This window comes from Vicugna pacos, chromosome 3 (assembly GCF_048564905.1).
Source record: "Vicugna pacos chromosome 3, VicPac4, whole genome shotgun sequence".
Taxonomy (NCBI): domain Eukaryota; kingdom Metazoa; phylum Chordata; class Mammalia; order Artiodactyla; family Camelidae; genus Vicugna; species Vicugna pacos.
The window spans coordinates 2,172,686-2,200,343 of record NC_132989.1 but is presented as its reverse complement, the minus strand read 5'-3'; the positions used below and the strand labels follow the sequence as shown (position 1 = coordinate 2,200,343).

The window sequence follows — 27,658 nt, the reverse complement described above, 5'->3', positions numbered from 1 at the left end:
CCCTGGAGTTGGATGGGTCTCAGATGGGGAAACTGAGGCCTAGAGAGGAAGTGATTTGTTCAGGCCCCATTTCCTCCCCGCCCTCTTGTCAACAAGCCACACAGCAGAAGGCACCCAGGCAGGATGGAGTATGCTCACCTGCGTGGCCTTCTAAGAGAGGTGGGATGCCCAGTGGCTCCACAGCCATTGTCAGGGTATATTTCCTACCCTCTTGTTTTGCCTCTGAGCCTATCCTGAGACAGGTCACCAAGTGGCAGATCCTCAGAGCCCACACTAGCCCAACTTTGGTGGTGCTCAGATCCCAGACCTTGGGGTCACTGTGCCCAGATGCAGCAACTCTGAGCTCACATGTCTGATAAGGAGTTGGGCTCTTCCCTGCAGGCCCAGGACTTGAGGCTCCTCGCAGCACTGGCCCAACGGGCCCACGGGGCCTCTAGTGTCATCTGAAGGCTGGCATTTTGTGGACACCTACCCCGCTGCCCAGAGCCCAGAGCAGTGCTCTCCTCCCTGCTTTGTAGCAGCTGACGTGGAGAAACCCTGGCCCAGGGGGCTCCTAAGGGTTCTCCTTAACCCTATCTTGTGCCTGGTAATTTGTGTTATCTGTTCTTTCCTGGGTTTTGGGTTCTCTGACACTGCCTTGCTTCAGCAGTGGCTCTGCGTTCTCTCTCCTTGTTTCTGGCGGCTCCTCTTGCCTCTAGACGCCCCATGGTCGCTTCATCCAGTTCTTACAGTACAGAGGTTCTGAAGAGGAGGTCGCCCCAGGATCAGTGCTGGCAGTGATTCAGCCTCTAGCTCAACTCCCTCGATTTAAGGATAGGGAGACACAAGTTCCAAAAGCTTCAGCGTCTCGGCCCGCGCCATCCCTGACTAGGTCGCCTCATTTCCAGGCCAGCAGACCAGAGAGTCTCTGGCCTCACTTCCTGAACGGTCAGGCTTCGCAAACGGCGGGGCATCACCTGCTGGCCTGTCTCCCTTTGCACGCAGACTTCTCCGGGGAGCCGAGCTGACGCGCGCTCTCCGGCTCTTGGGCTGACACCGGAGTCCCCTGCGGCACCACCTCCTTGCGTCGGGGCCAAGAGCTCCGCCCTGGCCCCGCCCCAGGCCACACCCCGCCCCCTTGGCCGCTCCGAGTCCCCCACCCCCAGATCCCCTAACGCTCCCACCCTCTTGCTCCCACCCCGCCTGTCGCCCAACGCCCGCCCCCGCCGTCTTGCCCCAGGCCGTCAACGCTCCGCCTCGTCTCCGCCCCTGCAGCCGCCCAGGGGCTCGTTCCGTTCCCCCGGCCCCCAACGCGCCCCCGCCCCTCCCTCCTCTTCCGGCCGCCCGGGTCCCCACCCGCCCTCGCGTGCCTCCCTCCCCACGCGCGGGGCGCGCCCGAACCCGAGTGGCCGGGCTGCAACGAGGCAGGGCGGCGAGTTGGCTCGGGTTTCGGCCCGCCCCCGGCGCCGGCGTGACCCCTCCCCGGGCGCGGGCGGGGCCGGGCCAGCTGGCCGGCGCCCCGCCCCCGGCCTGGCCCTCCGGGCGCTATAAGAGGGCGGCGGCCGCGGGGCGCCCTGCGCGGGGCTGGGAGCGCGATGGTCAGCCGCCGCGGCGCGGCAAGATGCTGGATGGGCCCCTGCTGGCGCGCTGGCTGGCCGCGGCCTTCGCGCTGACGCTGCTGCTCGCCGCGCTGCGCCCCTCGGCCGCCTACTTCGGGTAGGTGCCTCGGCGGCCCGGCGGGCGGGGCGGGCAGGCCGGGCCCGAGGCCGGCGCGGGCGCGAGGGCGGGGGCGACCCAGGTGCACGGGGAGTGGTGCCCGGGCTAGTGGGGGCCGCCGGGTTGCCTGGAGCTGTTTGTTTGCGGCGTGCGCGTCGCTGGATCCGCAAGTCGGTGTCCCCGTGGCGCGCCGTGCGGAGAGGCGCCGGCGTACCCGACGGGCTGGCTTGAGGCCGCGGTCCTCCGTGACCCCGGAGCCGTAGTCGCTGCGGCTGCGGGCGCGGCCGTGTGCGGGGCTCCCTGGGGCTCCGGGACCAAGCTCTAGTCCCGGCTCCCTTAGGCCGCCGATTTCTTGCCAAACGTCTGGAGCCTCCTTGGCCCCTGTACACCCACCCCCCTTGCAGTTCCCCCCTTCTTTCTCTCCTTGAGAAGTTAATTTAACAACAACAAAAAAATACGTACAAAATCCAGATGTTCCTTGCACTGAGCCCCAAAGGGGAGAAAACTTCCAAGCTGGAGGAATTTTATTTTATTTTATTTATTTTATTTTTTTTGCGTTTTGCTTCTGACGCTCGTTCGAGCCCCGGCCCGCGAGACCGCTTCGGTGGGACACCCCGTCCGGTGCGCAGGGCCCGGCCAGGTCGTGCATGCTGCCTCCCGCCGTCTTCGGGGTCGCTGCCCCGCGCACTTCTCCGCAGCGTAGTTTGCGCGGTTTGGGCGCGTCTCTCCGATGTTCCTTCTTGCCATTCCTCGTTCCTTGCTCTCAGTTCTGGGATGCCCAGCCGGGCGAGCTTTGGGGACCCTCGCTGCGCTCTGCAGATGGGCACCCTGAGGACTAGGTGGCACCGTGCGGGCAGCCCTCCGGCTGTCCCCAGACTCCCCGCCTTTCAGCCCCGCGCCACTCCTGGAGCCGAGGCCACTTTCAAGTCGTGCCCAGCCCCTGTCCTGGGTGCCCTGCAGCCGGTCCCGGGCTACCGCCCTCCACCCGTCGTCACCTGTTCCCTCTCCCCTGGCCCGGGTGCCGGCGCGCAGCGGCCTGGCCGGCAGAGGGCCCCGTTGGTCCAGAAATGTGGCACTGCCAGGGCAGGGAGAGGCCGACTGGGCGAGGAGCCCTGCAGGTGTATCCTGTTCTCAAAGAAAATAAAATATTTTCATGGGAAACTTTCCCTTTGTGTTTTTCTCCACTCCCCCCTTCTCCTGTTCCTTTCTCCTGGGTTGTCTTCCAGGGTCAGCTCCCTGTCTCCTTCCCCTAGAGACCCCACCCCACAGCCAGGGCTGTGGCTGTGGGTTTGGCCTGCTTGGGGCCCAGGCTGTGCAGAGGCTGGCACGCCCCTGCATGCCATCTGTGCAGCCTTTGCCTCACCCTCTCGGGCAGAGGGAGGGTCAGAGGATGGCTGTCTGGCTGCAGGTCCACGGTGAGTCACGATGGCCTGTCAGCCAGCTGTGCCTTCTCGCTGTCCGGGCCCAGCCATGGGTCTGCTCACCAGGTTTCAGACACACCCTGGGCTTGTGTGCGCTGTGCTCTGCCTGGAGTCTCCCTGCTGCCGGCCTCTTCTCCCTGGGAAGATCAGGTCCACGGGGTGGAGGTCGGGTCCCAGCTCCCACCCGCAGCCCCACAGCATCCCTCTCTCCTGCCATGCTCTCTGCACTTCGCACCTCCTGGGAAGTCATTGAGCTCTGCTGTTTAGCTCCCTTGAGGGGAATAAATTCCAGTGGGTGTGTGGCAAGCAGAGAGGGCTTGGCACCCTCGTGTCTTCTCCAGCCAGCCCTTTCAGCCCTGCTCTTTGGCTCCAAAGGCCCCATCAAGTGAGGTTTCCCAAGTCCTGTCCTGGGGACAGCTGGCTCTGCCGCGTGTACCCTCCCCCGCCCATGAGAGAGAGACAGGGCACAGCTTGGTGGACCGGGGTCCTGGAGGGGGCCAGGCTCTGTGCCAGCTGACCAGGCAGAGGAGGGAAGGGACTTGTTGCTGGAGCAGTCCACGCCTAGCGTGCTGCTCAGGATTGCCCCAGGCCCTCAACTGTCTCCCAAGGTGGGGCCTGGTCTGGAAGGAGTAGGGGGGAAGATACGCTCTGTGCTGGTCTGTGTGTGGGGGCCCAGCCTCTGGCCAGCTGGTCTGGGTCTGGGGCCCTATCTCCTGGCCCAGTAAAGGGGCAGGAGCCAGAGGAGTGGGGGAGGAGGAGATGGCCTAAAGCAGGCAGGGCCGGGCAGGGCTGGGCCAGGCTGGGCCAGAGCCAGGGGGCCTCTCTGTGCCTTGTGCTGGGGCTTCCCTCTCCACCCAGAGTACAGAGGGAACAGGGGGAAGGAGCTGAGATTCAGGCCCTCCTCTCCCCTTCCCCCACTCTGAAAGCTCTGCCTGGCACAGAGGCTCACAGGCAGGGCAGCTCCAGTTACAGCCCAGAAACCCAGAGAGGCTGGCCTGGGGGAGGATCACGTGGGCGATGGGAGCCTTCTCTGCCCCGCCTCCCCCACTCTCCTCCCCAGGCTGCAACCCAACCCGTCCTGTGCCTGCTGCCCTCCTCGCAGCTTCTGACCACCAGGCAGGGCCCTCCAGGTCACCTGCCTGCCTGCCGTGGAGAAGGGGCCCTCCATCTTCCTCCCTGGCCTAACCCTGCTTCTTGGTGGTATTAGCAGGTGGTGTTTCCATCTGGTTCTCCTGGGGCTACAGAGATGTCTGTGCTCTGGGGGCCTAGACAGCTTGGCCTCATGCCCTCTTGGAAGGAAGTAGAGCCTGGCTCTGAGCAGGAAGAGGCTGTCCCAAGGTCTTGTGGCAAGTTTGAGATACAAACTTAGACACCCCTCCCTGCTGCCAACACGCTGTGGACCTGGGTGGGCTCACCCATACTCTGCTCCTCCCTCTCTCTCTCTCTGTGTGTGTTATCATCAGGTGAGAAGATGGAGCTAAAGGGTGATCTTTGTGTGCTGAAACCTGCTCAGGAAGGGATGCCTGGGGCAAGTCACCCCTGTGCTGCTTTGAGCATGGAGCCAGGGGCTGGGGCTGGGGATTTGGGGGGAATCTGTGCCTGGCAGACTGGGGCCTGGGTTCCCTGGCACCTCACTGCCTTTTTCTTAGAGATCCCATGTGTGTGCTGAGCCAGCCCCTAGCAGAGGCCCCTGGGGAGGCCGCTAGACAGACATCCAGGGGCTGCCCGGGCGAGTGGCAGCCTGAGGCTTCCAATGTGATTAATCTCCAAAAGAAGTAAGAAAAGGCATGGTGAGCCCTAAGGCTCTTTCATGGTGTTGGCTGCGGTGCTCCACGCTGCACGGGAAACATTTGCAGGCTGGCTTGGGGGAGCTGGGCCCTGTTGTAAGGTCTGTGGGCTGGTCCCACCTCTCTGGTGCAGGCGGCCTGGAGACCTGTGTGGAGGAGGCAGCAGCAGGTGTGGCACCTGAGGGTTTTCCCAGCCACATGAGGAGTTCTGGGAGCCAGTCTGAAAGGCGGCTGAGGTGCTCTGGACCACTGTGAATGGGGTACCAAGTGGCCCTTAGAGCTGAAGTTCATTTTTTTTTTTATTGAGATGTAACTCATATCCTGTAAATTCACTTAGTTGAAGAATACAGTTCAGTGGTTTTTAGTACATCCACAATACCGCTATCTAATTCCAGGACATTTTCATCACCCCAGAAACCTCATATTCCATCCCCTCCTTCCTCAGCCCCTGGCAACCACTAATCCACTGTCTGTTTCCGTGGATTTGTCTGTTCTGGACATTTCATATGAATGGAATCATACACTATGTGGCCTTTTGCATCTGGCTTTTTTCACTGAGCATACTGTTTTCAAGATTCATCCGCCTTTGCAGCATGAATCATTGCCTCATTTGCTTTTGTGACTAAATAATGTCTGACTGGATGGACATATGGCCATTTCTTTCATCCATTTATCTGTTGATAGACACTTGGGTTGTTTTCATCTTTTGGCTGTTGTGAATAATGCTCCTGTGAACATTGGTGTACAAGTTTTTTGTTTTTTGTGTTTTGGGTCTTTCTTGTGGATGTATATCTTCAGTTTTTCTGGGTATATATTCATAGAAGTGGAATTATTGGATCATATAGTAATGCTGTGTTTAACATTTTGAGGAGCCATCAAACTGTTTTGCACAGCATCATTTTACATTCCCACCAGTAATGCGTGAGGGTTCCAATTTCTCCACATCCTCACCAATGCTTGTTAATTCTCTGGTTCAAGAAAAATCTTTTTTTTTTTTTTTTTTAAATTCTAGCCACCCTAGTAGATGTGAGGTGGTGTCTCATTGTAGTTTTAATTTGCATTTCCCTGATCACTGGTGATACTGAGCATCTTTTCACATACATATTAACTATTTGTTATGTTTTCTTTTGGGGAAATGTCTGTTCAGTTCCTGTGCCCAAGTTTTGGCTCAGTTGTTTGTCTTTTTCTTGAGTTGTAAGGGCGCTTCAAATGTTCTGGCTCTGTTCTTGGACTGAGGAGAGGACCTATTTTCTCAACCTGTGAGTCGGCATGCTGTCTCTCGCCCTTGCATGCAGGGGCTGCACCCAAGGGTCTTCCCAGCAGATCTTCCTCCTGCTTGGCCCCCCGTGGCCTGCGTGGGGGCCAGGGTGCAGGTGGCTGTCCATTTGCTGGAGCCTGGTCTGGGGATTGGGGCTGGCTGGGGGCCCTGGCACTGAACTCAGGTGCTGCCCTTGAGGGGCTGCTGTCATGGTGTAGGGATGGGGTGTGGGGTCAGGGAGGGCAGGGTGGCACCCCCTCTGCTTCTCTGAATACTGAGCCTGTGGCCCAGCTAGAGGTCCTGTGTGGCCCTCTAGGAGAGATCAGCCTTTCACAGCGAGGCTGGGGTGACTCAGAGTCCGCCTGGGCTAGGGAGGGGATGGCAGAGCTGGAGGTGTCCCAGGTGATTCTCCGGCCAGGGCTGGTGGTGCTGAGCTAGGCAGGCAGGAGTCTGGGGAGTCAGATGGGTTTGGGCCACAGTCCGGGCAGGGGCTGCCCGCAGAGACCCGCCTCAGGACAGGCATGCCTGAAGCAGTCCTGCAAGCCCTCGGATCTGGCGTTTGGCATTTGGGGGAGAGGCTGTGGGGAGCAAGAGTGTGCTTCAGAGGGTAAGGAAAGGGGGCACTTGCACGGGGAGCTGGCGGGGAGGGAGAGCCCAGGCAACGGGGCCTTTTCCACAGTGTCCAGGGCAGCCGAGGGGCTGGCAGGGAGGTTGCTGAGGCCCCTTGGTACTGGCCCTGTGGGTGAGACCTCAAAGTAGCAGGTGACAGGGGACACAGAGCATGGCCAGTAGGCTGAGGAGAAGGTGCCTGGGGTTGGCGGAGGGAGCTCCAGGGACAGGAGAGGATAGAGGGGTGGTATGTGGTGGGGCCTGGGCTTCCTGTCTGCAAAGGAGGGGTGATTCTTCCTGGACTCATGGTCCAGGACCTCTGTGGCCAACAGAGGGACCGAGGTGTCCCAGTTGCCCGGTGCATGAGTCTGGGGCAGACATGGGGAGGCAGGTGGAAAGAGAAGGCGGGGGAGGCAGAGGAGATCCCTTGAGGGGCTGGCTGTCCCTTGCATCTCTAGTCTCCAGAGGCCCTCCGGCCTCCCTCCCCTCTCCTGGCTAGTCTTTTCTTTGGGGCTTTGGACCCCCAACCTGTTAGCAGTTGCCTGTGCCACATCCCCTTCCACAGACTCCTGGGGAGGGTCCTTGCCCTGCCCCTCCCTGCCATAATACAAAGACCAGGTAGGGGCAGGTGGCAGCATCAGGCCAGGACTGGGCCTCTGGGCTGGGAACCTCATGGGCACAGGCGGTGGAGGCCGGAGGCCTCATGGTGGGGCCTGAGGTGAGGAGGAAGCCGCCGCCATCTGGCTCTCCTCAGCTGTGTGAGCAGATGTTCTGCCACAGCCGGCGGCCGTCTGGACGGGAGGACAGCTGGCCTAATCTCACCCCGGTCCTTGCCACTGTGGTCTGGGACCCGACTCCAGGGCGAGGGCACTAGCGCGGTCCTGCCCAGGCTCCAGGGTGGCCCCATGCTGAGGGTGGCACCCACCACCCGCCTCAGGGGCCTTGTGATAGCTGGGACAATGGAAGCGTGTAGGTATTTCTTCTCCTGGAAAAGAATGCATGCACACGATTCCTCCCCGGGGTGGGGGGGGGGCGGGGAGGCTCTGGATTCGGGGAGGAGCGATGAGCTGATAAGTTTGGCTTTCCTGGCTGCAGAAAAATGACACCTGTCAGCAGGGCCGGCACTCAGCCCCCTTAATCCCAGCCTGGGGGGGGGGGACGCCTGGCTCCCTTTGTGTATTGTCCCAGCAGTGGGAGTGCCCTTGCGGTACCCACCCTGGCTCAGCAAGCTGTGGGAGGTTTCAGAGGAGGCGCAGTTGTCTGGCAAGTGGGTGAGGCCAGGCCCCCGCTTGGAAGCTGGCCTCTGGTGGGTGAGTAGCAGGGCCACTGTCCTCGTGGGCCTACCCGTCCTCCAGGGTCTGCCTCTGCTATTGCCTCTTCCAGGAAGCCCAAGGGTAGCCCAGCAGCATCGCTCTTTACCGGTAGCTCAGCTCTGGGGAGCCCCCGAGGGTCCCTCGTCGGGTCTTCCCCAAACCGCTCTGGGGCTCGTGCTCCTGAGGCCTCTGGAGGATCCAGTCTCCCCTCTGCTTCCTGACTTTGCAGCAGGAGCCTGGTGTGGGGTCCGAGGTGCCCGTTCACCAGGTGGGCTGGCCCCCTGCCCACCCCTGGCCCTGACCTCCACCGTGCTGTACTCAACACTTGCTGGCTGGGCCACACCACCTTCCAGTGCACAGATGGTGGCCGGGTGCAGCCGACCTGCTGCTTTGGGGGCACTGCTGCTGTGGGTGCCGTGCAGAGGACAGAGGGCTTCACTGGAGCTCCTGGGGGCAGCTGTGAGGCGGGGCAAGGACCCCATCGGGTAAGGGTTGGGGAGGTGGGGGCAGGTGCCTGGCCGTGCCGCTTAGCAGGTCTGAGCTGGCATCAGGGGTGGGACTTGGTAGCGTGGGCTGGGTGATGACCAGCCTGTTTTCCTGCAGGGGCTGATCATTAAGGGACATCTGCAGGCTAGACCGGGTGGCAGGTGGCTGTGCCAGGGCTTCTGGAGGAGGGCAGCGCCACACTGGGCAGTGTCGACCTGGGTGGTGTGCTGGCTGCCTGGCTCCGTGACCCGCGGGCATGGCCCGCCAACCTCCCCTGCCCCTCCCAGCGAGGTTCCTGGCTGGCCTGGTGCCTCTGGCCGCAGGAGGAAACCCGGCCGCCCAGCTGGCAGGCCCTGTACCTCGAGGCCGGCAGCCGGACGAGGGAATGGAAAAAGGCAAGCCTCAAGCTGTGTTTGTTTTTCTTAGCGATACCTGAGGTAGACGTGGCCAGGGAAGTGGTCTGGCCCGAGAGCAGAGACTGCCAGGGGCTCCCAGACCAGAGCACATCAGAGCTGGCTGCCTCCTGGACAGAGGGAGCAGCAGGGGCTGCCCCGGGCCACCCCAGGGTGGGCTGTTGATTGGGGCTATCCCAGTGTCCCCCATCTGTGTCAGGCACAGTGCTGGGCACCCTGCAGGCCAGCTCCAGGAAGCAAACTGCTCGTCGACATGATGCTGGTAGTCATGAGAGGGGGCTCTGTGGCTTTCCAAGCACCTGCCCTGTTTCCCGCCTGTCCTTCCTTGTGGTGGGTCTGTGGCCATCTGTGAGGCCTGGGGGTGTGGTGACTAGGGCACAGGGGCGGCCTGGCCACTCTGGTTCCTCCGTGAAGCCACTGCTGCCCATCTTCTCCTCAACAGCAGCCAGTGAACCTGGGGGTCCCCTGCATCTTCCACCACACTCCTGGGGCCCGTTGGCCTGCCATTCTCTGATCTTGGCTCCACCATCCTGCACTGGAAAGGGGGCACTTGGCTGGTGGCCCTCAGGGTCTGGGGTTCCCATGGGTTCTGCTTGCTTCAGGGGCCAGTGTGGATGGGCACAATTCTGTTAGTCTTGTGGATGCCAGGCCTGGTGGGCAGTGCTGTGAGTTCCAGTGTAGAGGATTTTGCAGAGTCCTGTGTCTGCCAGCTGACTCCCAGGGTGGCCAGGCCCGGGCCAGACGATGCCTTGAGGAGCCGGCCAGTGATGGAGCTGATGGTTGATCAAGAGCGCTTCACGCTCTGCAATGTTGGGGCCCTGTGAGGTAGGAAAGTTGGGGCCTGGCAGTTCTCACAGCTGTCCGAGGTGACAGCCGCAGTGTGACCTGTGAACGGGGGACTGCCCTCTTGCCCTGCTCACCCCCGTCCCTTTGCCTCACCTCCTCCTTGGTGAGGTGATGGTGGAGCCCGGGCTCTGGCAGTGCCTGCGCCCACCCTACACTCACGCCCACCTCCCGCACGGGAGGCTGTAGGCCCGGGAGGATGGAAGGTTATCTCAGAGTCAGTTTCTTAGCACTGGAATTTGTTTTGAATTTGATTCACACAGAAATTAAATGCTGTCCGGCGGGGATGCGGTTTCCTTGGCAGGGCACTGTGGCTTCTGGAACACTGTCCTTTTTTGCTTCTGCCCAGCCCAGGGTCTCTGCTCCCTGTGTCTGGGGAGCAGGGTTTGGGGTGGCTGGGCCTGTTGGCAGGAGGAAGGGCCACTGGAATCTGTCCCCACCCCCCCAACTATTTGCAGGATGGAGTGAGGCATTCCAGGGGCTTCGTAGTGTGGGACAGTGACGGTCCCATGTCCGGCGTGGGCCACACCTGCACCCACCCTCATCCAGCAGTGCCCATCCTGCTACCTGGCTGTCCTCGGGGGGCAGGTGTGAGGATGTGCGACTGCCTAGGTGCTCAGAGGGGCTGCCCTACTAGTCCCCAAGCAGTCAGGCATGATAACCTCAGGCCTGGCCCACAGAGGGGGTTAGGCGTCCCTAGACCCAGCTCTGTCTGTCCTGGGATCTTTCCTGCCCCCCCAGGGCTGGCAGGTGGTCTCTGTAGAGCTGCTGCAGGCTGGTCAGGGGGGCAAGCCCTCAGAAGTGTGGGACCTGATCCAGTCTAGTCTCAAGATCCTTACCTTGATTACATCTACAAAGACCCTTTTCCCAAATAAGGCATACTCTGAGGTTCTATGTGGGTGTGAACTTTGGGGGACCTTTATCTTTTACTTCAGATGGTTCCTGCAAACAGTTTCTCAAATATGGTGACCAGCATATGGTCAGAGATAATATGGTGTGTGTGGAAAGGTTCCAAGAACTTGCAGAAATGACGGCAGCAGACCAGTAAACAGACCATCCCACGCTGAACAGAACAGTTCTGTGTTTTCACGAGCAAGATAAGCGAGGGATATCTGTAAGGAATGAGAAGCCGCAAAAACTGACCCAGCAAGTTTGGAAAAACCAAGCAGAACTAGGGAAAAAATTAAGTAATAGACTGATTTGAAAGCAGATTAGAACCAGTTGAAGAGAATTAGCAAACTGTAAGATAGGTCAAGAGAAATTATTGAGAGTATAGCACGGGAAGGCAGACACACAGGAAACAGAGGGTGAGAAACCTGGGGACCCTGGGAGGTGGTCCCTTGTACTCCACCGGAGGCCTAGAGCTAGAAGACAGGGGTGATGTCTGGCAAGGATGGCTGAAAATTTTCTGAAGCTGATCAGAGCAATCAAGAAGATTCAAGAGGCCCAGTGTCTTTCATGCCGGGACATAACAGATTGCAACCGCAAAACACCAAAGACAAAGAATCCTAAAAGCAATCCAAGAAAACAAAATACAGATCACCTTCCAAGGATCGTCTCAGGCTGACAGCTAAGTTTAGAACTGAGAAGGAAGCCAGAAAACGGTGGGACCATCCATGTGGTGCGTGAAAGAAAAATAACTGCCTGCCAGGAACTCTACGACTGGGGAAGGTTACTCTAAATGAGGGCGAAATAAAGACATTTCAGACAGACCGAGAGTTGCTCTGAAGGAAATGTTGACACTGCAGCTCAGGCATGGGAAACGGCCCTGCTGCGTTCCAGACGCAGAAAGGAATGAAGAGCAAAGAGAAGCTCCCAGCATCACACAACTTCCTGTTGGGTCCTGGGTGTAGAACAAAAATATGCAACAGCAGATCATTCAGGGGAGTCAACAGGACTGTGTTCTCAGGCCTCATATTACCCAGAAGGGGATGGTGTTGACCAACGTTGGACACGGGTAATTTACAGACTCATGGTGTAATTTTGAGGGTAGCCATGCAACTCATGGAAAGATAAGACTTCAGATTAATAAGAGGAAAACCAGAATCATAATAATAACCCAAAAAGAGGCAGGAGAGGAGAAAAGAAAAAAAGAAACAGAAGAGGCATGGCCAGCAGAAAGGATAAACAGGAGCCCCAGGATCCCAGTGGATGAAATGCCTCAAGTAGAAGACTGAGGTGTTTGGGGTCGTAGTCAGGTCCTTAGACTAATTCTAGGCCCCGTGTGGGAGAGGCACAGAGGAAGTGTAAGGACAGAGAACATGAGAGGGTGGTGAGAGAACACACCAGCTCCATGGGACATGAGGCCAGGAGGGAGCTGAGAGTGGAGAGGGAAGGAGGCACTGTGACTCAGGCTCAGTCCAGTGACCTAATGCTGTGACTCAGGCTCAGTACAGCAATCTGACCTGTGACTCAGTTTTCAGATAATGACCTGAGGTTGGGTCAGGCTCAATCTGGTGACCTGAGGGTGTGACTCAGGCTCCGCCTGGTGACTTAAAGCTGCAGCTTTAGACTGAAGCAGCCACCAAGGGAGCCTCGATGTTTTAGAAGTGGAGAGGCACTTGAAAGCACTCAGCAAGTGTCCAGCAGAGAAGTGAGGAGAAGAAGAGGAAGTCAAGCCCAAGGAAGGCAGGAAGAAGAAAGGAGAAGTTGTGCAGAAATTGACAACGTAAACCAACGTGCATTCGAGATGAACAGATCCCTCTCTGGGAAGAAGGTCCTTGGAAAATCTGAGAAGACTTACCCAGTGAAGGGGAGGCTCAGAGTGCTAGTGTCCTGTTATGGGGATCATCATAGATTCTGCAAAGAAAAGCAAGGGGATGTAATGGACACTTCCATGCTGATAAACCTGAAAATTCAGGGAAAAAAAAAATGGAAAAGTAACAGAAAAAGATTCAAGATACAGAAATATTGACGAATACTATAGGAAGCAAAGAAATTGGGTCATTGAGAATGTAAAATGGTGTAGCCACTGTGGGGAAAAAAAAATCTGACAGTTTCCCAGACAATGGAACGTAGAATTCCTCTGTGACCCAGCAGTCCCAGTCCTGGGTGTATACCTGTGAGAAATGAAGACATATGTCCACAAAAAAGCATGTACGTGAATGGTCAAAGTGGCATCGTGCACAACAGCTGAAGTGTGAACACCTCAGGTGTCCATCATCTGAGTAGTAAATGGGATGTGGGATGTCCACACCATGGAGTGTCATCTGGAAACAAAAGGGGTGAAGCACTGACACATTTACAACATGGATGGACCCTGAAAACATTGTGGTAAGTGAGGGAAACTACACACAGAAGGCCACACGTTGTATGATTCCATTTATATAAAGTGTCTAGAACAGGCCGATCCTATTGTAGGTAGAAGGTAGATTAGTGGTTGCCGGAAGTTGAGGGAGAGGAATAGGAAACTGATATCTAAGGAGCATCTCATGGGGTTTCTTTCTGAAGCAATGAAAATATCCTAAAATTGACCACGGTGGTGTTCGCACATATCTGCAGATAGACTACAAAACACTGAACTGTTTAGTTTAAACGGACAAATTTTATGGTAGGTAAATTATATCTCAATAAAGCTGTTTAAAAAAAAAAAGAAGAAGGGAAACTAGAAATTGGATCAGAAAGGAAATCCTTCGACCAAGGAAAGTTCAGCCTGCGTGGCTTCATGGCAAGTTCCACCAAACAGTCAAGAAGACACAATTCTAATCTGACACAACTCTTCCAGGAAATTAAAAACAGAATAAAGCAAAACTTTCCCTGCAAAGGCACTGAAACTCAGCAGGAGGAACATGGGAGAAGAAAATGACCAGCACGGATGCAGACATCCTAGACAAAACACTGTCAAGTTACATCTAGCAAAATAGAGGAAGGATAAAACCCTCCGTGGCCAGCTGGGTTTAGTCCCGGTTCATTCCAGGAATGTTTAATGTGTAACATTGGAAAAATCAGTAAGTGAAATTCCTTAATTTAGCAGGTTAAAAGAGAAAAACTAACCACACATCAAAAGATGCGGGGATGACATGAGATGACATTCAACATCTAGTTGTAATTTTTAAAACACTCATAGCAAACTAAAAGCAGAAGGGAACTTCTTTAACTTGATGCAGGGTGTCCAGAAAAACGCAGAGCAGACCTCCTGGCTTAGTGGTGAAACGGCAGAGACTTCCCTTGTAAGACCAAGAGCCAGACAAGGGTGCTTGTCACCTTGTCTGAATCCTTGTGATGCCAGCTGCCTTAACAGACCCTCAAGTGTGATGGGAGTCATTTCTCTCATGCAGCAATCACGTTCTGACTCTGCGGGTACGCTGATTCCTGGTTTCTGGTCTTGTAGTGCCAGCCTTTAAGGCACCCTTGTCTCAGAAGCCTGGACCTGAGTGGCAGAGAAACAAGTTTGGGCTTGTGGGAAGGAGACCTGCAAGGAGGAGGGTCCCCACTTTCTGGCCACGGTGTCCCCCATTCTCCCCCTCACCATATGGCCACACATGCTAACAAGGACACTAGACAGCTCTGTGCTGGCTGGTGGCTGCGGAGCTGGGGGCGGGGAGGCTGGGCCCCAGAGGGTAGCTCGTAGATTCTGCATGACTGTAGTGGTGGCCCTAGCCGGTGTAGGAAGGCGGGAAGGATAACATAGGATTGAGAAGTCAGAAAGCAGATGAATGTCTCTTTAGACTGTGTGATTGTACACAAAGCATCTGAAAATCATCAGAGGTGAATTACAACACACAGCAAGGTCACCAAATACTAGATCAGCATAGAGTCAGTTGGATTTTTGTAGGTCAGCAACAGAGGAAAGACTGACTTTATAAAGATGTTTTATTTTTACACATTATCACCCCAGAAAACAGGACTAACCCGGGGCAGCCGTCGAGTCAGGGAACCTGTAAAACTTCAGACAGAGGCAGGAAGGAATTCTGAGTAAATGGAGAGAGACTGTGCTCACGAAGGGAGAGACCCGGTCTTGCACTCGCAGCGGATGTGACCGCCCCAGCCAACCCTGTCACATGTGTATGCAAATGCAGAGCCAACACATGCCCTCAGAATCTGCTGGAAGGAGGTCCTGATGCAGTTCCAGTAAAATGTCAGGCCGCGGACCACGGGCCCAGGGTGGAGCCTGGGAATGAGCCACGTGTGAGGCTGCTGTGATGTCACAGAGCAGTGAGGAGACAGGACCTTCGGGGTCCTGAGGGAGGGATGCTGGACCCACCAAACCTCTCAGGCAGGTGTTAGTACCAGGGGGATGGAGAGCTGGATGTGCACAGCAGGACGGGGGAACTTTCGGAGAATGTTTAGCAGATTATTTATGACATTGTGGGTGGGAGTCAGAAGTGCCCGGCACAAGGCTGTTCCTTGAGCCAAGTGAGAGCTGTGTTGCACAGTCGTACTGCTCACTTTCGCGTGCCAGATATAGGTGTACATTTTTTTTGGTTTATTTTTCTATTTATTTTTTTATTGAGGTATAGTCAGTTTACAATGTTGTGTCAATTTCTGGCGTAAAGCACGATGCTTCAGTCATACGTGGATATACATGTATTCATTTTCATATTTTTTCACCCTGAGCTACCACAAGATATTGAATATGTTTCCCTGTGCTGTACAGTATAAACTTGTTTATCTATTTTATATATACCTGTCAGTATCTGCAAATCTCGACCTCCCAGTTTATACCTTCCCATCCCCCTCCCCCCTGGCAACCACAAGTCTGTATTCTACTTCTGTGAGTCTGTTTCTGTTTTATATATAAGTTCACTTGTCTTTTTTTTTTCAGATATAGATAGAAATTTATATCTTTTGAAAATACATGAACAGTGGGGAGGGGGTAGCTCAAGTGGTAGAGCACATGCTTGGCATGCACGAGGTCCTAGGTTCAATCCCCAGTACCTCCTCTAAAAATAAATAAACCTAATTACCTCCTCCCCCACCCCCACCCCAGCCAAAAAAAATAAAAGAAAATACATGAACGTTAAAAAGTGCCAGACGGACACGTAGGTCTCCTTGTCATTTCTTCCCAGAAGTGGGTCCAGCACTGGGAGGGGTCAGTCAGGTGAGGCAGGGGCGGGGGCTCCCTGCCTGCCTGCTGAGGGGATGCCCCCTATGGGCAGCCAGCTCACGTCCTGGGCAGGCTTGTGTGCGCACCCGCCTGCCTGTCTCAGATCAGGCATCCACCGGGGGGGGGGGTTGAGGGGGAGTCAGCAGCAGCTGTGTTGGGCACGGTGGCAGATGCGCTGGTATGGGCAGCTGGGTGTTGGCGGGGACTGTGCTGTGCCAGGCAGCCGGAGGCAGGCTGTGCGGGCAGAGGCTCACTGCTCCCGGCTGGCATACAGGGCTGAGAGCCTGTTTGGGGCTCCCCCACACTGCTTGCTGTATGTTGAACTTTGCTGTTTTGATGGATCACGTGCACCTGGGACAACGGGTGAGTGGCTCACAGGCTATTGGGAGAAGAACATGTTTCCTCCACCCCAGGCCACCTCTGTGCCGGGTCGCCCTGGCACCCACAGATGTGCACGTAGGTTCTCTGCGGAGAGAGGGCTGTGTCTGTGCACTGAGTGTGCACAGCAGCCGGGCTTTGGCTTTTCTGATGCCTTCTGAAAGCTCTGTGGCTCAGATGGACCCCGTGTATTCAGCCAATCGCCAGTCTTTTTTTTTTCTATATTGAATTATAGTCAGTTTACAATGTTGTGTCAATTTCTGGTGTACAGCGCGATGCTTCAGTCATACGTGAACATACATATATTCATTTTCATATTCTTTTTCACCATGAGATACTACAAGAAATTGAGTATATTTCCCTGTGCTACAAAGTTTAAACTTGTTTATTTTATATATATCAGTCAGTATCTGCAAATCTTGATCCTTCCCACCCGCCTCCCCCATGGCAACCACAAGTCTGTATTCTATGAATCTCCAGTCTTTTTGAGTAACAAACAGTGCTTCCATGTGTTTGTATGACAGCGTTGCATTGGGTAACACGTGAGTGACATATACTTGTTCATTTTAAGAGAATATACCTGTGGTCTGTATTTCTCGAAAGAGAAGTGGTGGGGGAATTTTTACGGATATGTCAGTCCAGATTCCAGCCATGGAGGACACCTCTTTCTCTGTGTCATTGACAGCAACCTTATCAGACACTGACTTGCACTCATCTGATGAATGAAAAATAACCTTAACCTTAATCAATATAGTTTTAGTTTGCGTTCTTTTTTTGAGTGAAACGCAAATCAGGTTTTAACAGCCAGCTATATTTCCTTCCCTTGAACTGTGTGTTAGTGTCCTGTGTCCACTTGACAGCTGATTCTTTTGTTATTGATCTAGAGGAAAAGATACACCTGCGTCCACACATGGACATACACACGTGCACGTGCGCCCACATGCACACGCCCGCACACAAGCAAAGAAAGCCTGCCCTTGGCCTGGGATTCAAATTGCAGCATTTCCCCTGACCTCGATCTGTTAGTCTTTTGACTCTGTGCTGCTTTTTGCTGTGCAGAGATTCTTACACTTTTAGGTAGTCGGTTTTTAAAAATATTTAAGGCATTCTGGATTCTGAGTCACTCTGATAAAAGCCTTCCTGATTCTGAAAATGTTTTATGAACCTCTCATCTTTTTTCCGATACTTCTGTGGGTTTCTCCTTGTGTCAGGGTTTCTGTCCTGGCAGACCTGTCTCCTGTCCCTGGGGCCTTCCCCACCGAGCCCAGGCCCCCCTGATACCCTCCCTGTTCCCTGTATCCTGTGCATCGTCTCCCCTCCTGGCACCTCCGTGAGGGTCTGTCCTCTGTCACTGCACCCCAGGCCTCAGTCCCGGCTTGGCTGCACTGAGCCCACCTGGACTGTTAAAGGGGCTTGGGGCAGAGGACAGCTGGGCCTTTGTAAAAGAGATGTGGGAAGGAGTCACCTTGGGATGAGAGATGCCAGGGAAGTGGAGCGGTCCGGCCCCCCTCGGGTTCCAGCCTCATGCCTACCGTGGGAGCTGTGCGATGGCTCAGGGGAAAGGCCTGTGGCCCTTGGGCCTCAGGCCTCAGCCATGGGCCACGTGGCTGTCAGCTGGCCATTTCTGGACTTGGGCTGACTGTTCCTCCACACCCCTTAGCCCAGAGCAGAGGTAGACCCCACCTGGCATCAGGGCAGACTCAGCTTGCCCGTGGCTGCATTTACAGAGCTGCCTCTGAACCCTGGGTGGACGTGCTGAGGCAAGTGGGAATGCAGGTACCTGTAGCTATGCAGGCTGGATCTGGGTGTGTGGGGACCCCCGGATTAGCTCCCCATCTGCAGTGTGGACATAGGCTGGCCCTCAGTTGGGGAGGGCCTGTCCTCAGCCCCCATGTGCAGAATTTGGACACAGGCGGCCCTGATGCCTCCAGGCAGGCCAGGGAGGGGGGCAGCATCACCTGCCATCCAGCCCCCTCATCCACACCCACAGCTGCCCTTTCCAGCCTGGCCCCAGGTCCCCCCAGGATGGGCTCACAGCAGGGGGCCCTCTTGGATGCCAGAATATTTCGGCACTGGCCCGGAGCTCAATTAACTTGGAGAATCCAGTCTGGGGGTGTGCAGGTTGGAGGCTACGGTGCTTCAGCTGCATGGCACGCAGTTCCAGGCACAGCTGTTGACATTCCTGTCTGGGGACAAGTCTCCACCGTGTGAGCTGCCTTTGTGTGGGGAGCGTAGCTCTTCCGGCCTCCAGCACAGGGTCCTCGGGCCCCTGCCCGCTCCCTGCCTCGGCTCAGCAGCTGTCCTCAGGCAGGAGGCCTGCAAGTCCATAAAGCTGCTCGGTGTCAGCCCCTGCCCTTAAGCATGAAGTCCTAACCCTAGGTTAGGGGTGCAGGTAACCAGGGCCTGGGCCTGGCGTGCACCACGGCCTCTCCAGCTCATCATCTCGGCTCTAAGCACACGTGTCCTCTCCCCGCAGGCCTTGCGACCTCTGCATCCCCACCGCTCAGTGACCCACAAGGGACCTTTGGGACTTCTCCTCTAGTCTGTGCCCATGCTGGCCTCCCAGCACACCCCCGGGGACCCTCCTGGTTCAGAGTGTTGCTTAGGGAGAGGGGCACAGGCCCTGCAGTGATGGCTGCATGGACTTGAGCTGGTGGGGACTCCACCGTGGGCTCTGCTGTCCCACACCGTTGGTCTCAGGGCTGGGGGCCGTTGCTGCCTCTGCTCCTGCACACCCTGCTGCTGCTGCCCTGGCTCTGAGCCCCTAGGGAACAGGGCATGGATCTTCTCAGGGTGCCCACTGTGGCCTTGCTTCTATCCAGCTGCCACTCACGCTGCACCTGAGTGTGGAGGAGCGGGGGGTGGTCCTTTTTGCTCTGCACCCTAGGCCTGCCCAGTCTGCCCTGGCATTCCTCCTTGCCCAGCTGCTGCCTGGGTCTCTGGTCAGCCTGGTCCCTGAGCCTCAGCGCCTTGCTTTCTTGTCCTCAGCGAGGACAAGATCAGCGAGGGTGAGACAGGGTGCAGCTCATTCAGGGGCTGGGGGCTGCCCTGCACAGGTCCCACCCTCGCCAGGGTAGATGTAGCAATGCCCCCCCCCCCTTCCCCAGGCAGGGCAGAGCATGCTGGGGGTTTGTGTGCATGCAGCTTCAGAAGATGGTACCCAGGGTGTCTCTAGAGAAGCCTCCACCTGCAGCGTTACTGCTGGAGTCTGCTAGAGGGTGGGCTTCTCCAAGGCTCCGCCCGCATCCCTTCCCCTGCAGAAAGCTGCAGCTCCATGTCAGCCCCGTGGCCATCGTGCCACTGAGGAGGCTCTGGAAGGAAGATGGGGCACATTTTGGGGCTCCAGTACCTGTGGACTCCTGGCACCCCTGGCTGCTGTGGGCTTGCTGGGTTTGCGGGTAGGAGGAGCTTGTTTCCAGTGATGCTGCAGTGGGCTCTGTGCCCCACCCATGTCCAGATGGACACCTTCCTCAATGGAGAGCTGAAGGTCTGGCTGGGGCTGGGCATGGGTGTGCCTGGAGTCCAGATGTGCAGTTGTCTGTCAGGGACACTGAGACCTCCTGGTTCTGAGCCCAGAACAGGAAGAAGGCCAGGGCCTGTCAGTCCCTGGATGGAGCAGGTGATAAGGAAGTGGGGCAGGCAGGCCAGACAGTGGCGACCAACCTAGGCCAGGGCCTTGGCTCAGTCAAGAGAAGGGGTGGAGAAGAACCAGGAGCCCACTTCCCTGGGAGGCCCTTTCTGGTACCGTTGTCCCAGGAGACACCATCGGCGCCATCGGGGCCATCTGCACAGGCTGCAGGAGGACAGGGGGTGAGCCAAGGCCTTCCTCAGGGGACCACAGGGCCATGACGGGGGCACCCCTAGCTGGGGATGGCAGGGGGGGGCCCTGGAGCAAGCTGGGTAAACAGACATGGGAGTGATGGGGTTGTGGTGGATGTGCGCTTCGTGTGGCTTGGGGCTGCTCTGTCCCCTCCCTGCCCTGGTTGTCTGTGCCCTTGGCCAACACCCTGGACTGGGCAGCCCTCCTGGGTGTGTGTGGGGGAGGGGTTCCTATCTGTCCCTTTCCCTATCATCAGAGCCAGGCAGTGAGGCAGGGGTATGCCTGTCTGAAGGGAGTTGTTGGGGAGGCATCAGTAGCCATGTGGATGCTTGAGGCACGCTCACCCGGCAGGCAGTGAGAGAACCCAGGGCATGCAGTTGGCAGGGCAGGGTGTGGGAGTGGCCAGTTGGGTATGGGGGCAGGCAGATGCAGAGAGGAATCCTGGTGGGCAAGGGTCCCACGGCCTTCTCACCACCCCACCCCTGCCAGGTTCTCTGTGGCTTTTCTGTACTTGCCCCTGGGCCTGCTGCCCCCTCGTGCCCCCGACATGGGGCCGCCGGGGCCCCCGTTCAGTTCTCACCATGCCTTCCAGTTGGGCTGGCTCCTCCCTTGCGCCTGCGCCCGCGCCCTCGCCCAGCACCCGCCGCCTCCTGCCCCGAGGGCCGGCCTCACTCTGGCCTCTCTGTGCCCAGGCTGACGGGCAGCGAGCCCTTGACCATCCTCCCGCTGACCCTGGAGCCGGAAGCAGCCGCGCAGGCGCACTATAAGGCGTGCGACCGACTGAAGCTGGAGCGCAAGCAGCGGCGCATGTGCCGCCGGGACCCGGGCGTGGCCGAGACGCTGGTGGAGGCGGTCAGCATGAGCGCCCTCGAGTGCCAGTACCAGTTCCGCTTTGAGCGCTGGAACTGCACCCTGGAGGGCCGCTACCGGGCCAGCCTGCTCAAGCGCGGTGAGTGCGCTGGGACACCGGGCAGGGGCGGGGAGGCAGGGCAGCCTAGCCCTGGTGTGCATCCCTCCGCGTCACGCCCGCTGAGTTCCGCGGGACTGGGACTGCGGGTGGCATTTGACCCCACTGCTCCCCTGTCCCCTCCCCATGGTTCCATTCCTTCCCTCCCGCCCTCTCCCCGTGCCCGGTCCCGCCTCACACATGTGTGGAGCAGTTGCTGGTGGCGCAAGGCACATCTGGGCAGCTCTGATGGCTCTCACTACGCACGTGGCTGAGGCCCAGGGCCTGGGCACAGGAGCACGGGTCCAGCTGGTGCCTCGGGCCTGAGCACAGAGCCTCGTCTCTCATGTCTGCTTCCACATGAAGGTGCTGAGAGGGACTCTCATCTGAGTCTCCTCACAGCCTGATTTAAAAACTGGAGACCTGAGGCGCAGGGCATGGCAGGGCTCAGAGAGGGGCCCTGGCCCGTCTAGTAGGTTGGAGAACCAGATGGATGGGGTCCCTGTTCACTGGACACAGCCGTGGCTACAGTACACTCTGGGTTCTCTCCCGTCCCTGACCAGGCCTATGTTCAGGGCACAAAAGCGTGCCTCCTACCCTCAGGTGCGCATGTCAGCCGCGGCAGGTATGCCCCTTCCTGTGTGAAACACACCAGAAACCCTCTTCCCTGAGGATCCTGCTCTATCTGGAATGTGTGCTTGGGATGGTTTGGCTGCACCTGAATGGGATGGAGGCTGCTCTGGCCTGCTGACACCCCACCTCCCAACCCTGCTCCCCCAGGCTTCAAGGAGACTGCCTTCCTGTATGCCATCTCCTCTGCGGGCCTGACGCATGCGCTGGCCAAGGCGTGCAGTGCAGGCCGCATGGAGCGCTGCACTTGTGATGAGGCCCCTGACCTGGAGAACCGGGAGGCCTGGCAGTGGGGTGGCTGCGGGGACAACCTCAAGTACAGCAGCAAGTTCGTCAAGGAGTTCCTGGGCCGGCGGTCGAGCAAGGATCTGCGAGCCCGTGTGGACTTCCACAACAACCTCGTGGGTGTGAAGGCAAGCGGGGCGGGGCGCGGGGTGGGAAAGGGCAGAGAGGTGGGTGGGGCCGGATGTGCGTAAGGGGTGGGGCACAGGGGCTTCGGGAGGGGCACTGGTGGGGGAGAGGGCTGGGGGGCTGGGAGGAGGTGGAGGCAGCTGCCTCTGTGTCTCTGTTCCAGCCACGTGGTGACAGCCAGGGCCTCCAGTCCTCCTGCTTACAAGGCTCATTTTTTGCCAGATAGGCAGGGGTGCTATTTGTGATGGGGTGCCCTGTGGTGCCCCGTGGAGGGGCGCCCCATGGTCTCTCATGGTTGTGTGAACCCAGAAGGCCTACTTGCTGCAGGCTGGGGAGGAGGCAGGTGGGTCTGCGTCTGGTCCTGGGTGGTCAAGGCCACGAGGAGGATCTCCCTGCTGGGCAGCATATAATCAGGGGGTCAGCAGACTGGGCCCTACCTACCTCCCAGGGCTGAGGGGTGGGCAGCCCCGTTACCAGCGGCCCAGCTGGGCGGCAGCCGGAGAAGTGTGGCTCAGGGCTCCCAGGGAAGGGCTCGGGGTGTGGCTGGCCGCAGCTGGGGAGGCTGCTTCTACCTCAGGGGCCTTGTCCATGGTCAGGACTTTGTTCCGAGGGAAACTGAAACAAAAGACTCCAGGTGAGAAGGACCGTTTCAGCTCTCTGGCTGGGCCGTTCTGGGAGCTGCTGGTGGCAAGCATGACTGGGCCAGGGGTACCCTGCCCGCCACTGGAGGGGGCATCGGGCTCCATCACCCTCACTGCAGAGAGAGCACCCCAGCCTCTTAGTCCCTGCATGACATGGGCCATCAGACGCCTTCCAAGGCTCAGCTTGGCCGGTGGGACCGTCAGGGGCTGGGAGGGGGACCTGCTGCAGCCCCGTGGGATGTGGAACCTCAGCCCCAGGGCTAGAAGAGGGGTGAGGTAATTAATGCCAGCCCCACTCTGAGCCCCTCTTTGTTGAGAAGCTGGAGTTCTGAGGTGCAGACTTATTAAAGAATCAATTTCCCCCTTTTCAACGGGGGCTCTGCCCCTCCTTCCACCCTCTGGGGAGGGGTGCGGGCTGATTAAATCCCCAGGCGAGGCCTTTCTTTTCCTCTGCACTTGCCCTTTTGTAAGCTATTAATGAAAAGTCAGAATATGAAAGTGCTCCATTAGCTCCACTGGGCCTGGGTAAGCCGCATTTTAATTAAATTTGTCCGGGTTTCTCAGCAAAGTATCATTAAATGTGACTCTTCTGTTGCCTGGCTGGAGGGCAGCTATGTTTCTTAATCCCCCTTGAGCCGACTCTCCCTGGGGGCAGTGTGGGAGCTCAGGCCTGGCTTGGGGCCCACTGGGAGAGGGACCTCCCCTTCCTCTGCCATTCTTCTTCCCCATGTCCCTCTAGGGACCCCCATGTGGGAAGTCAGGCCGGAGGCCCCCATGGGGCAGCTGGCCTGACTCCACGGCTTTGCAGGTGGGAACCCAAGTCCTGGGAGGGGAAGGACCCAGCCTGGGTCTCAGGCAGCTTCCCAGACCTAGAGTGGAGTGTCGGTGCTGGGCCGTGATGTGCGTGCTCCTGCCTGCATGTGGGGGTGGGTGTAGCCCCCTCCCATCTGGGCCTCTCCAGAGGCTTTCTCCGTCCTTCCATGTTACTCTTACCAGGGCTGGACGGGGTGGGGGCCGCAGCACCTGCACATGTAGTAGCATCTCGTCTCTGTGCTTAGGCAGGGACACGGGTCAGCTCAGACATAGATTCTGGTGGCCATTTCTGCCACCAGGCCAGCCAGCTTGCTTGTCCTCACCTTTTTAAGGAAGCAGCTGCTGACAGCAGACTATGAGGTCCTGGTAGGGTGTTGCCATCAGGGCCAGAGGGGTGACGTGCCCTGCCCTTGCAGAGGGCAGCCCTGGATGCAGGGATGGGAAGGGAGGGCCTTGACGATGCAGGAGGTGGGTTTGGGTTACCGCAGTGGCCATGCTGGAGGTGTGGTACTGCCTGTGGGATTTCTGTCCTGGGCTGACTGTGGCTTGGAGAGGGAGGGACAGGTGTGTGAGCCAGGGAATTGATGAGCAGTGGTGACCCCTGGCCTTGGCCCCTGTCTAGAGGCACATGAGTTCTGGCCCTGGGGTGAGTGGCCGTTCCAGCCCCTCGGACGGTTGTCCTCGGGGACTGGTCTCCAGTCTGCCCAGAGTCTGCCCTCATGCCCGCCTCCCTCCCTCCCACCAGGTGATCAAGGCCGGGGTGGAGACCACGTGCAAGTGCCACGGCGTGTCAGGCTCGTGCACTGTGAGGACGTGCTGGCGGCAGCTGGCGCCTTTCCACGAGGTGGGCAAGCGCCTGAAGCACAAGTACGAGACGGCGCTCAAGGTGGGCAGCACCACCAACGAGGCCACCGGCGAGGCTGGCGCCATCTCGCCACCAAGGGGCCGGGCCTCAGGGACGGGTGGCGGCGACCCGCTACCCCGCACCCCGGAGCTAGTGCACCTGGATGACTCACCCAGCTTCTGCCTGGCCGGCCGCTTCTCCCCGGGCACTGCTGGCCGGAGGTGCCACCGTGAGAAGAACTGTGAGAGCATCTGCTGCGGGCGCGGCCACAACACACAGAGCCGAGTGGTGACCCGGCCCTGCCAGTGCCAGGTGCGCTGGTGCTGCTACGTGGAGTGCAGGCAGTGCACCCAGCGCGAGGAGGTCTACACCTGCAAGGGCTGAGCCCCGGGGCCTGGCCAGGCTGCGGCAGGGGTGCAGGCAGTGCACCCAGCACGAGGAGGTCTACACCTGCAAGGGCTGAGCCCCGGGGCCTGGCCAGGCTGCGGCAGGGGTGCAGGCAGTGCACCCAGCACGAGGAGGTCTACACCTGCAGGGGCTGAGCCCCCGGGCCTGGCCAGGCTGTCGCAGGGGTGCAGGCAGTGTGTGCAATGTGAGGGGCGTCCACCCGCAGGGGCTGAGCCCCCGGGCCTGGCCAGGCTGTTGTTAGGGTGCAGCAGTGTGTGTGCAGTGTGAGGGGCGTCCACCTACAGGGGTTGAGCCCCTGGCCTGGATGCCCCCAGCACATCTGGGTTTAAGGCGGGGCAGAGGCCTAGGGGCTGGCTGGGTTGGCCATCTCTGACCCTCTGTCTCCTCATCCCAAAGGCCCAGTCTGACCTTCGCATCCTTTCTGCTTGTCCCTCCCTGTGACCTGAGAGCTTTGCACAGATGCTTTCCAAGCTGTGTCCCCCTAAGTCACCAGTTCCCGCAGTGCGGTACCCCTCCCGTCCTGGGTGCCCTCTGAGGAGCAGCGGGCACGCCTTTGTGACCACGTGGCCTCTGCGTGGGCTGCCTGAGGGCTGTCCCGCACCAGCACTGGCTTAGAGAGCAAACCACTAGGAGAGAAAGCAGGTGCCCAGCCGCCCGGGTGCGGGAGGTATACTGCTGGCCCCCTCTGACACCGAGTACTTCTCTTTGGAGTGATATCAGTGACTTTTAAGTTATTTTTATTTAACTAATATATAATTATTATTTTCTCCGTCCCTGCAGTCTCTCAGGCCGTGGCTCCTGCTCCTCTCGGCAGAGCCTCGTCTTGGGGGACCCCTTTCTCCCTCCCCTCCGCGCCCCCTCCGAACCTGTTTGCCTGATCTGCTTTGTCGTTTGAAACCACTAAATCAAGAGAGACATGGTCGTTGTTGTTTATAAAGAAGTGAAGCAAGCTGTGTCTGGCCACCACCTTTAGGGTTTCTGGAATCCAGGTCCCATGGTTCGTGTCAGCTACCCGCAGTGAGGCTGGCCTGGGAAGTGGGCGGGCCTTGCTCCGCACCCTGTGGGCACATGGCGCCGCACTTCAGACTCCTCAGCGCAGATCCTGGGGATGGCAGAAGGTGACCTGTTCTCCCACAGGAGTGAGCAGAGGCAGAAGGGGCAGGGCCAGCCCCTTGGAGGGTTCATGTCATGAAGAATGCACAGCTTGCTCTCTGTCACTGTGAGGGAGCTGGGATGGGGACAGACATGAGCCAAGAGAGTCTGGGGAATATGATTTGGCAGATGGAAGGCTGTTCTCCTTGGCCATGCTGGGTTTTTGTTGCAGGGGAGGGAAAAGGATGGCCAGCACTGACCTGATTTGGTTTGAGTGTGTGTGCACACACGTGTGCGTGACTGCATGCATGAGTATGTGGCGTGTATGTGCATGAGCATGTTTGTGTGAATGCATAAGCGTGCATGCATGAGTGCACGTGGGTGAGTGTGTGATGTGTGTGTGTGCATGGGTGTGTATGCATGCTTGTGTATGAGCACGTGGTGTGTATTCATGCATGAGAATGCGTGAGCATAGCTGCACGTGGGTGTGCGTGCACATGCGTCGATGCACGCATGTGTGCAACCACGTTCGTGTGTGCAGTGTCTGTGTGCATGTGTGAGCATCTGTGATGTGTGTGCATGCATGCATGTTCGTGAGCACATGTGTGCACGTGTGCGATGTGGGGGCTTATGCGTACCATGTTGGCGTGGTCAGTGGTTGGCTGGGGTGTGGCTCCTGCCCTGTGCCCTTCCTAGGCGTGGGGCTCTTCTCCCCCTGTTGGTAGGGTTCTCAGCCCTAGGCCCATCCTGCTCAGCTCCATGGCTTTGTTCTGAGCGGGTGTGGACCGGGGTCTGGGAAAGCCCAGAGCTGGGTGGCAGCGTGGAGGAGGGAACTACTGAGTGAGGGGGTTCCTCAGAGTCCAGGGAGGCCTTGGGGACCTTAGGGACTGTTTTGCAAAGAAAACCTATTTATGTGGATGTGGGTCTCTTTGTCCCTGTTTTATAGTGTAAATAGTAAAGTTTATTCTCCTGTGGTTCAGAGAACAGCCCCTGAGCGCCTGCATGCTGCCAGAGCTGTGCAGCCGAGGCATGTCCCTTGGGAGGTAGCCAGGGCGCGCTCCCTTCACGCTTGGCTGGGGAGGGTGGCGACAGGCTAGGGTGCATCTCAGTTGTTCCAAGCACCCCCACTCGCTGGGGCCCCGGAGCACGCGGAGCTGGCCATGCTTCCATGACAAGACTGCAGCTCGGTCACTACTGGGTCTGGAAAGGCGGCAAGTCAAAGGAAGGGTTCTTTTTTTTTTTTTTTTAATCAAATACCACATTTAACTCTATGACATAAATATTAAGAAAAGTATTTTTTTTTAACAAGGCAGATTGAAAACGTCTGCTGGCTGATTTGTTTATACGTAAATATATATCAGAATGTCTTGCTAAGCGAAGAAGCAACTCCCGCTGTTGGAGCCTCTTTTTAACATGCTTCTCTTCTGTTCAGCAGAGGATGTCTAAGAGAACACACGTTCTGTGGTGGGGTTCAGACCCCCCGCAACCCCAGCGCGGGGGCCGCAGGGCAGAGCCACGCTGAGGGCCAGGCCGGTCCCGGCCACCTGCTCTCTGCCCAGCGTGCACAGACGTGACTCGGAGCTTGGTGGGCCAGGTCCCGGCGGGCGGGAGGAGAGGGGCATTCACACACGGGGACTCTGGACTTAACGTTCAGAGCCTCATGTGAGCCTATAAATTTCTCTACCTCATCTGTATAGCGAGTAGATGTGTACTCGAGTGACTTGGAGAATGTATTTATTTAACGGCCTTGTGTAACAGAACAGAAACAAATGGAAACACTAAATAAATGTATTTTTAAATTATA

At 57.8% G+C, this 27,658-nt stretch overlaps 1 protein-coding gene across 3 annotated transcripts; it reads left to right on the top strand.

Moving 5' to 3' along the window:
* The first annotated feature begins 1,518 nt into the window (after nt 1-1,518).
* Nucleotides 1,519-27,658, top strand: WNT9A (Wnt family member 9A). Of its 3 annotated transcripts, none has more exons than XM_072952359.1 (4): nt 1,519-1,695; nt 20,762-21,018; nt 21,796-22,058; nt 24,256-27,658. In XM_072952359.1, exons 1-4 carry the CDS (start codon nt 1,601-1,603, stop codon nt 24,736-24,738), a joined length of 1,098 nt encoding a protein of 365 aa, XP_072808460.1. In that variant the 5' UTR covers nt 1,519-1,600; the 3' UTR covers nt 24,739-27,658. The 3 variants fall into 3 exon arrangements, with proteins under 3 accessions (XP_072808460.1, XP_072808469.1, XP_072808474.1); XM_072952368.1 differs by having other exon boundaries at nt 1,525-1,695; nt 21,796-22,046; XM_072952373.1 differs by lacking the exons at nt 20,762-21,018; nt 21,796-22,058; nt 24,256-27,658 and adding an exon at nt 2,277-3,195 and having other exon boundaries at nt 1,525-1,695.

What these genes read in the sequence shown, in the direction of transcription:
- WNT9A (XM_072952359.1), top strand. Translation starts at nt 1,601, where the DNA reads ATGCTGGATGGGCCCCTGCTGGCGCGCTGGCTGGCCGCGGCCTTCGCG. An exon ending in CCCTCGGCCGCCTACTTCGG is followed by an intron (nt 1,696 to 20,761) that starts GTAGGTGCCTCG and finishes CTCTGTGCCCAG; the next exon opens with GCTGACGGGCAGCGAGCCCT. An exon ending in ACAACCTCGTGGGTGTGAAG is followed by an intron (nt 22,059 to 24,255) that starts GCAAGCGGGGCG and finishes CCCTCCCACCAG; the next exon opens with GTGATCAAGGCCGGGGTGGA.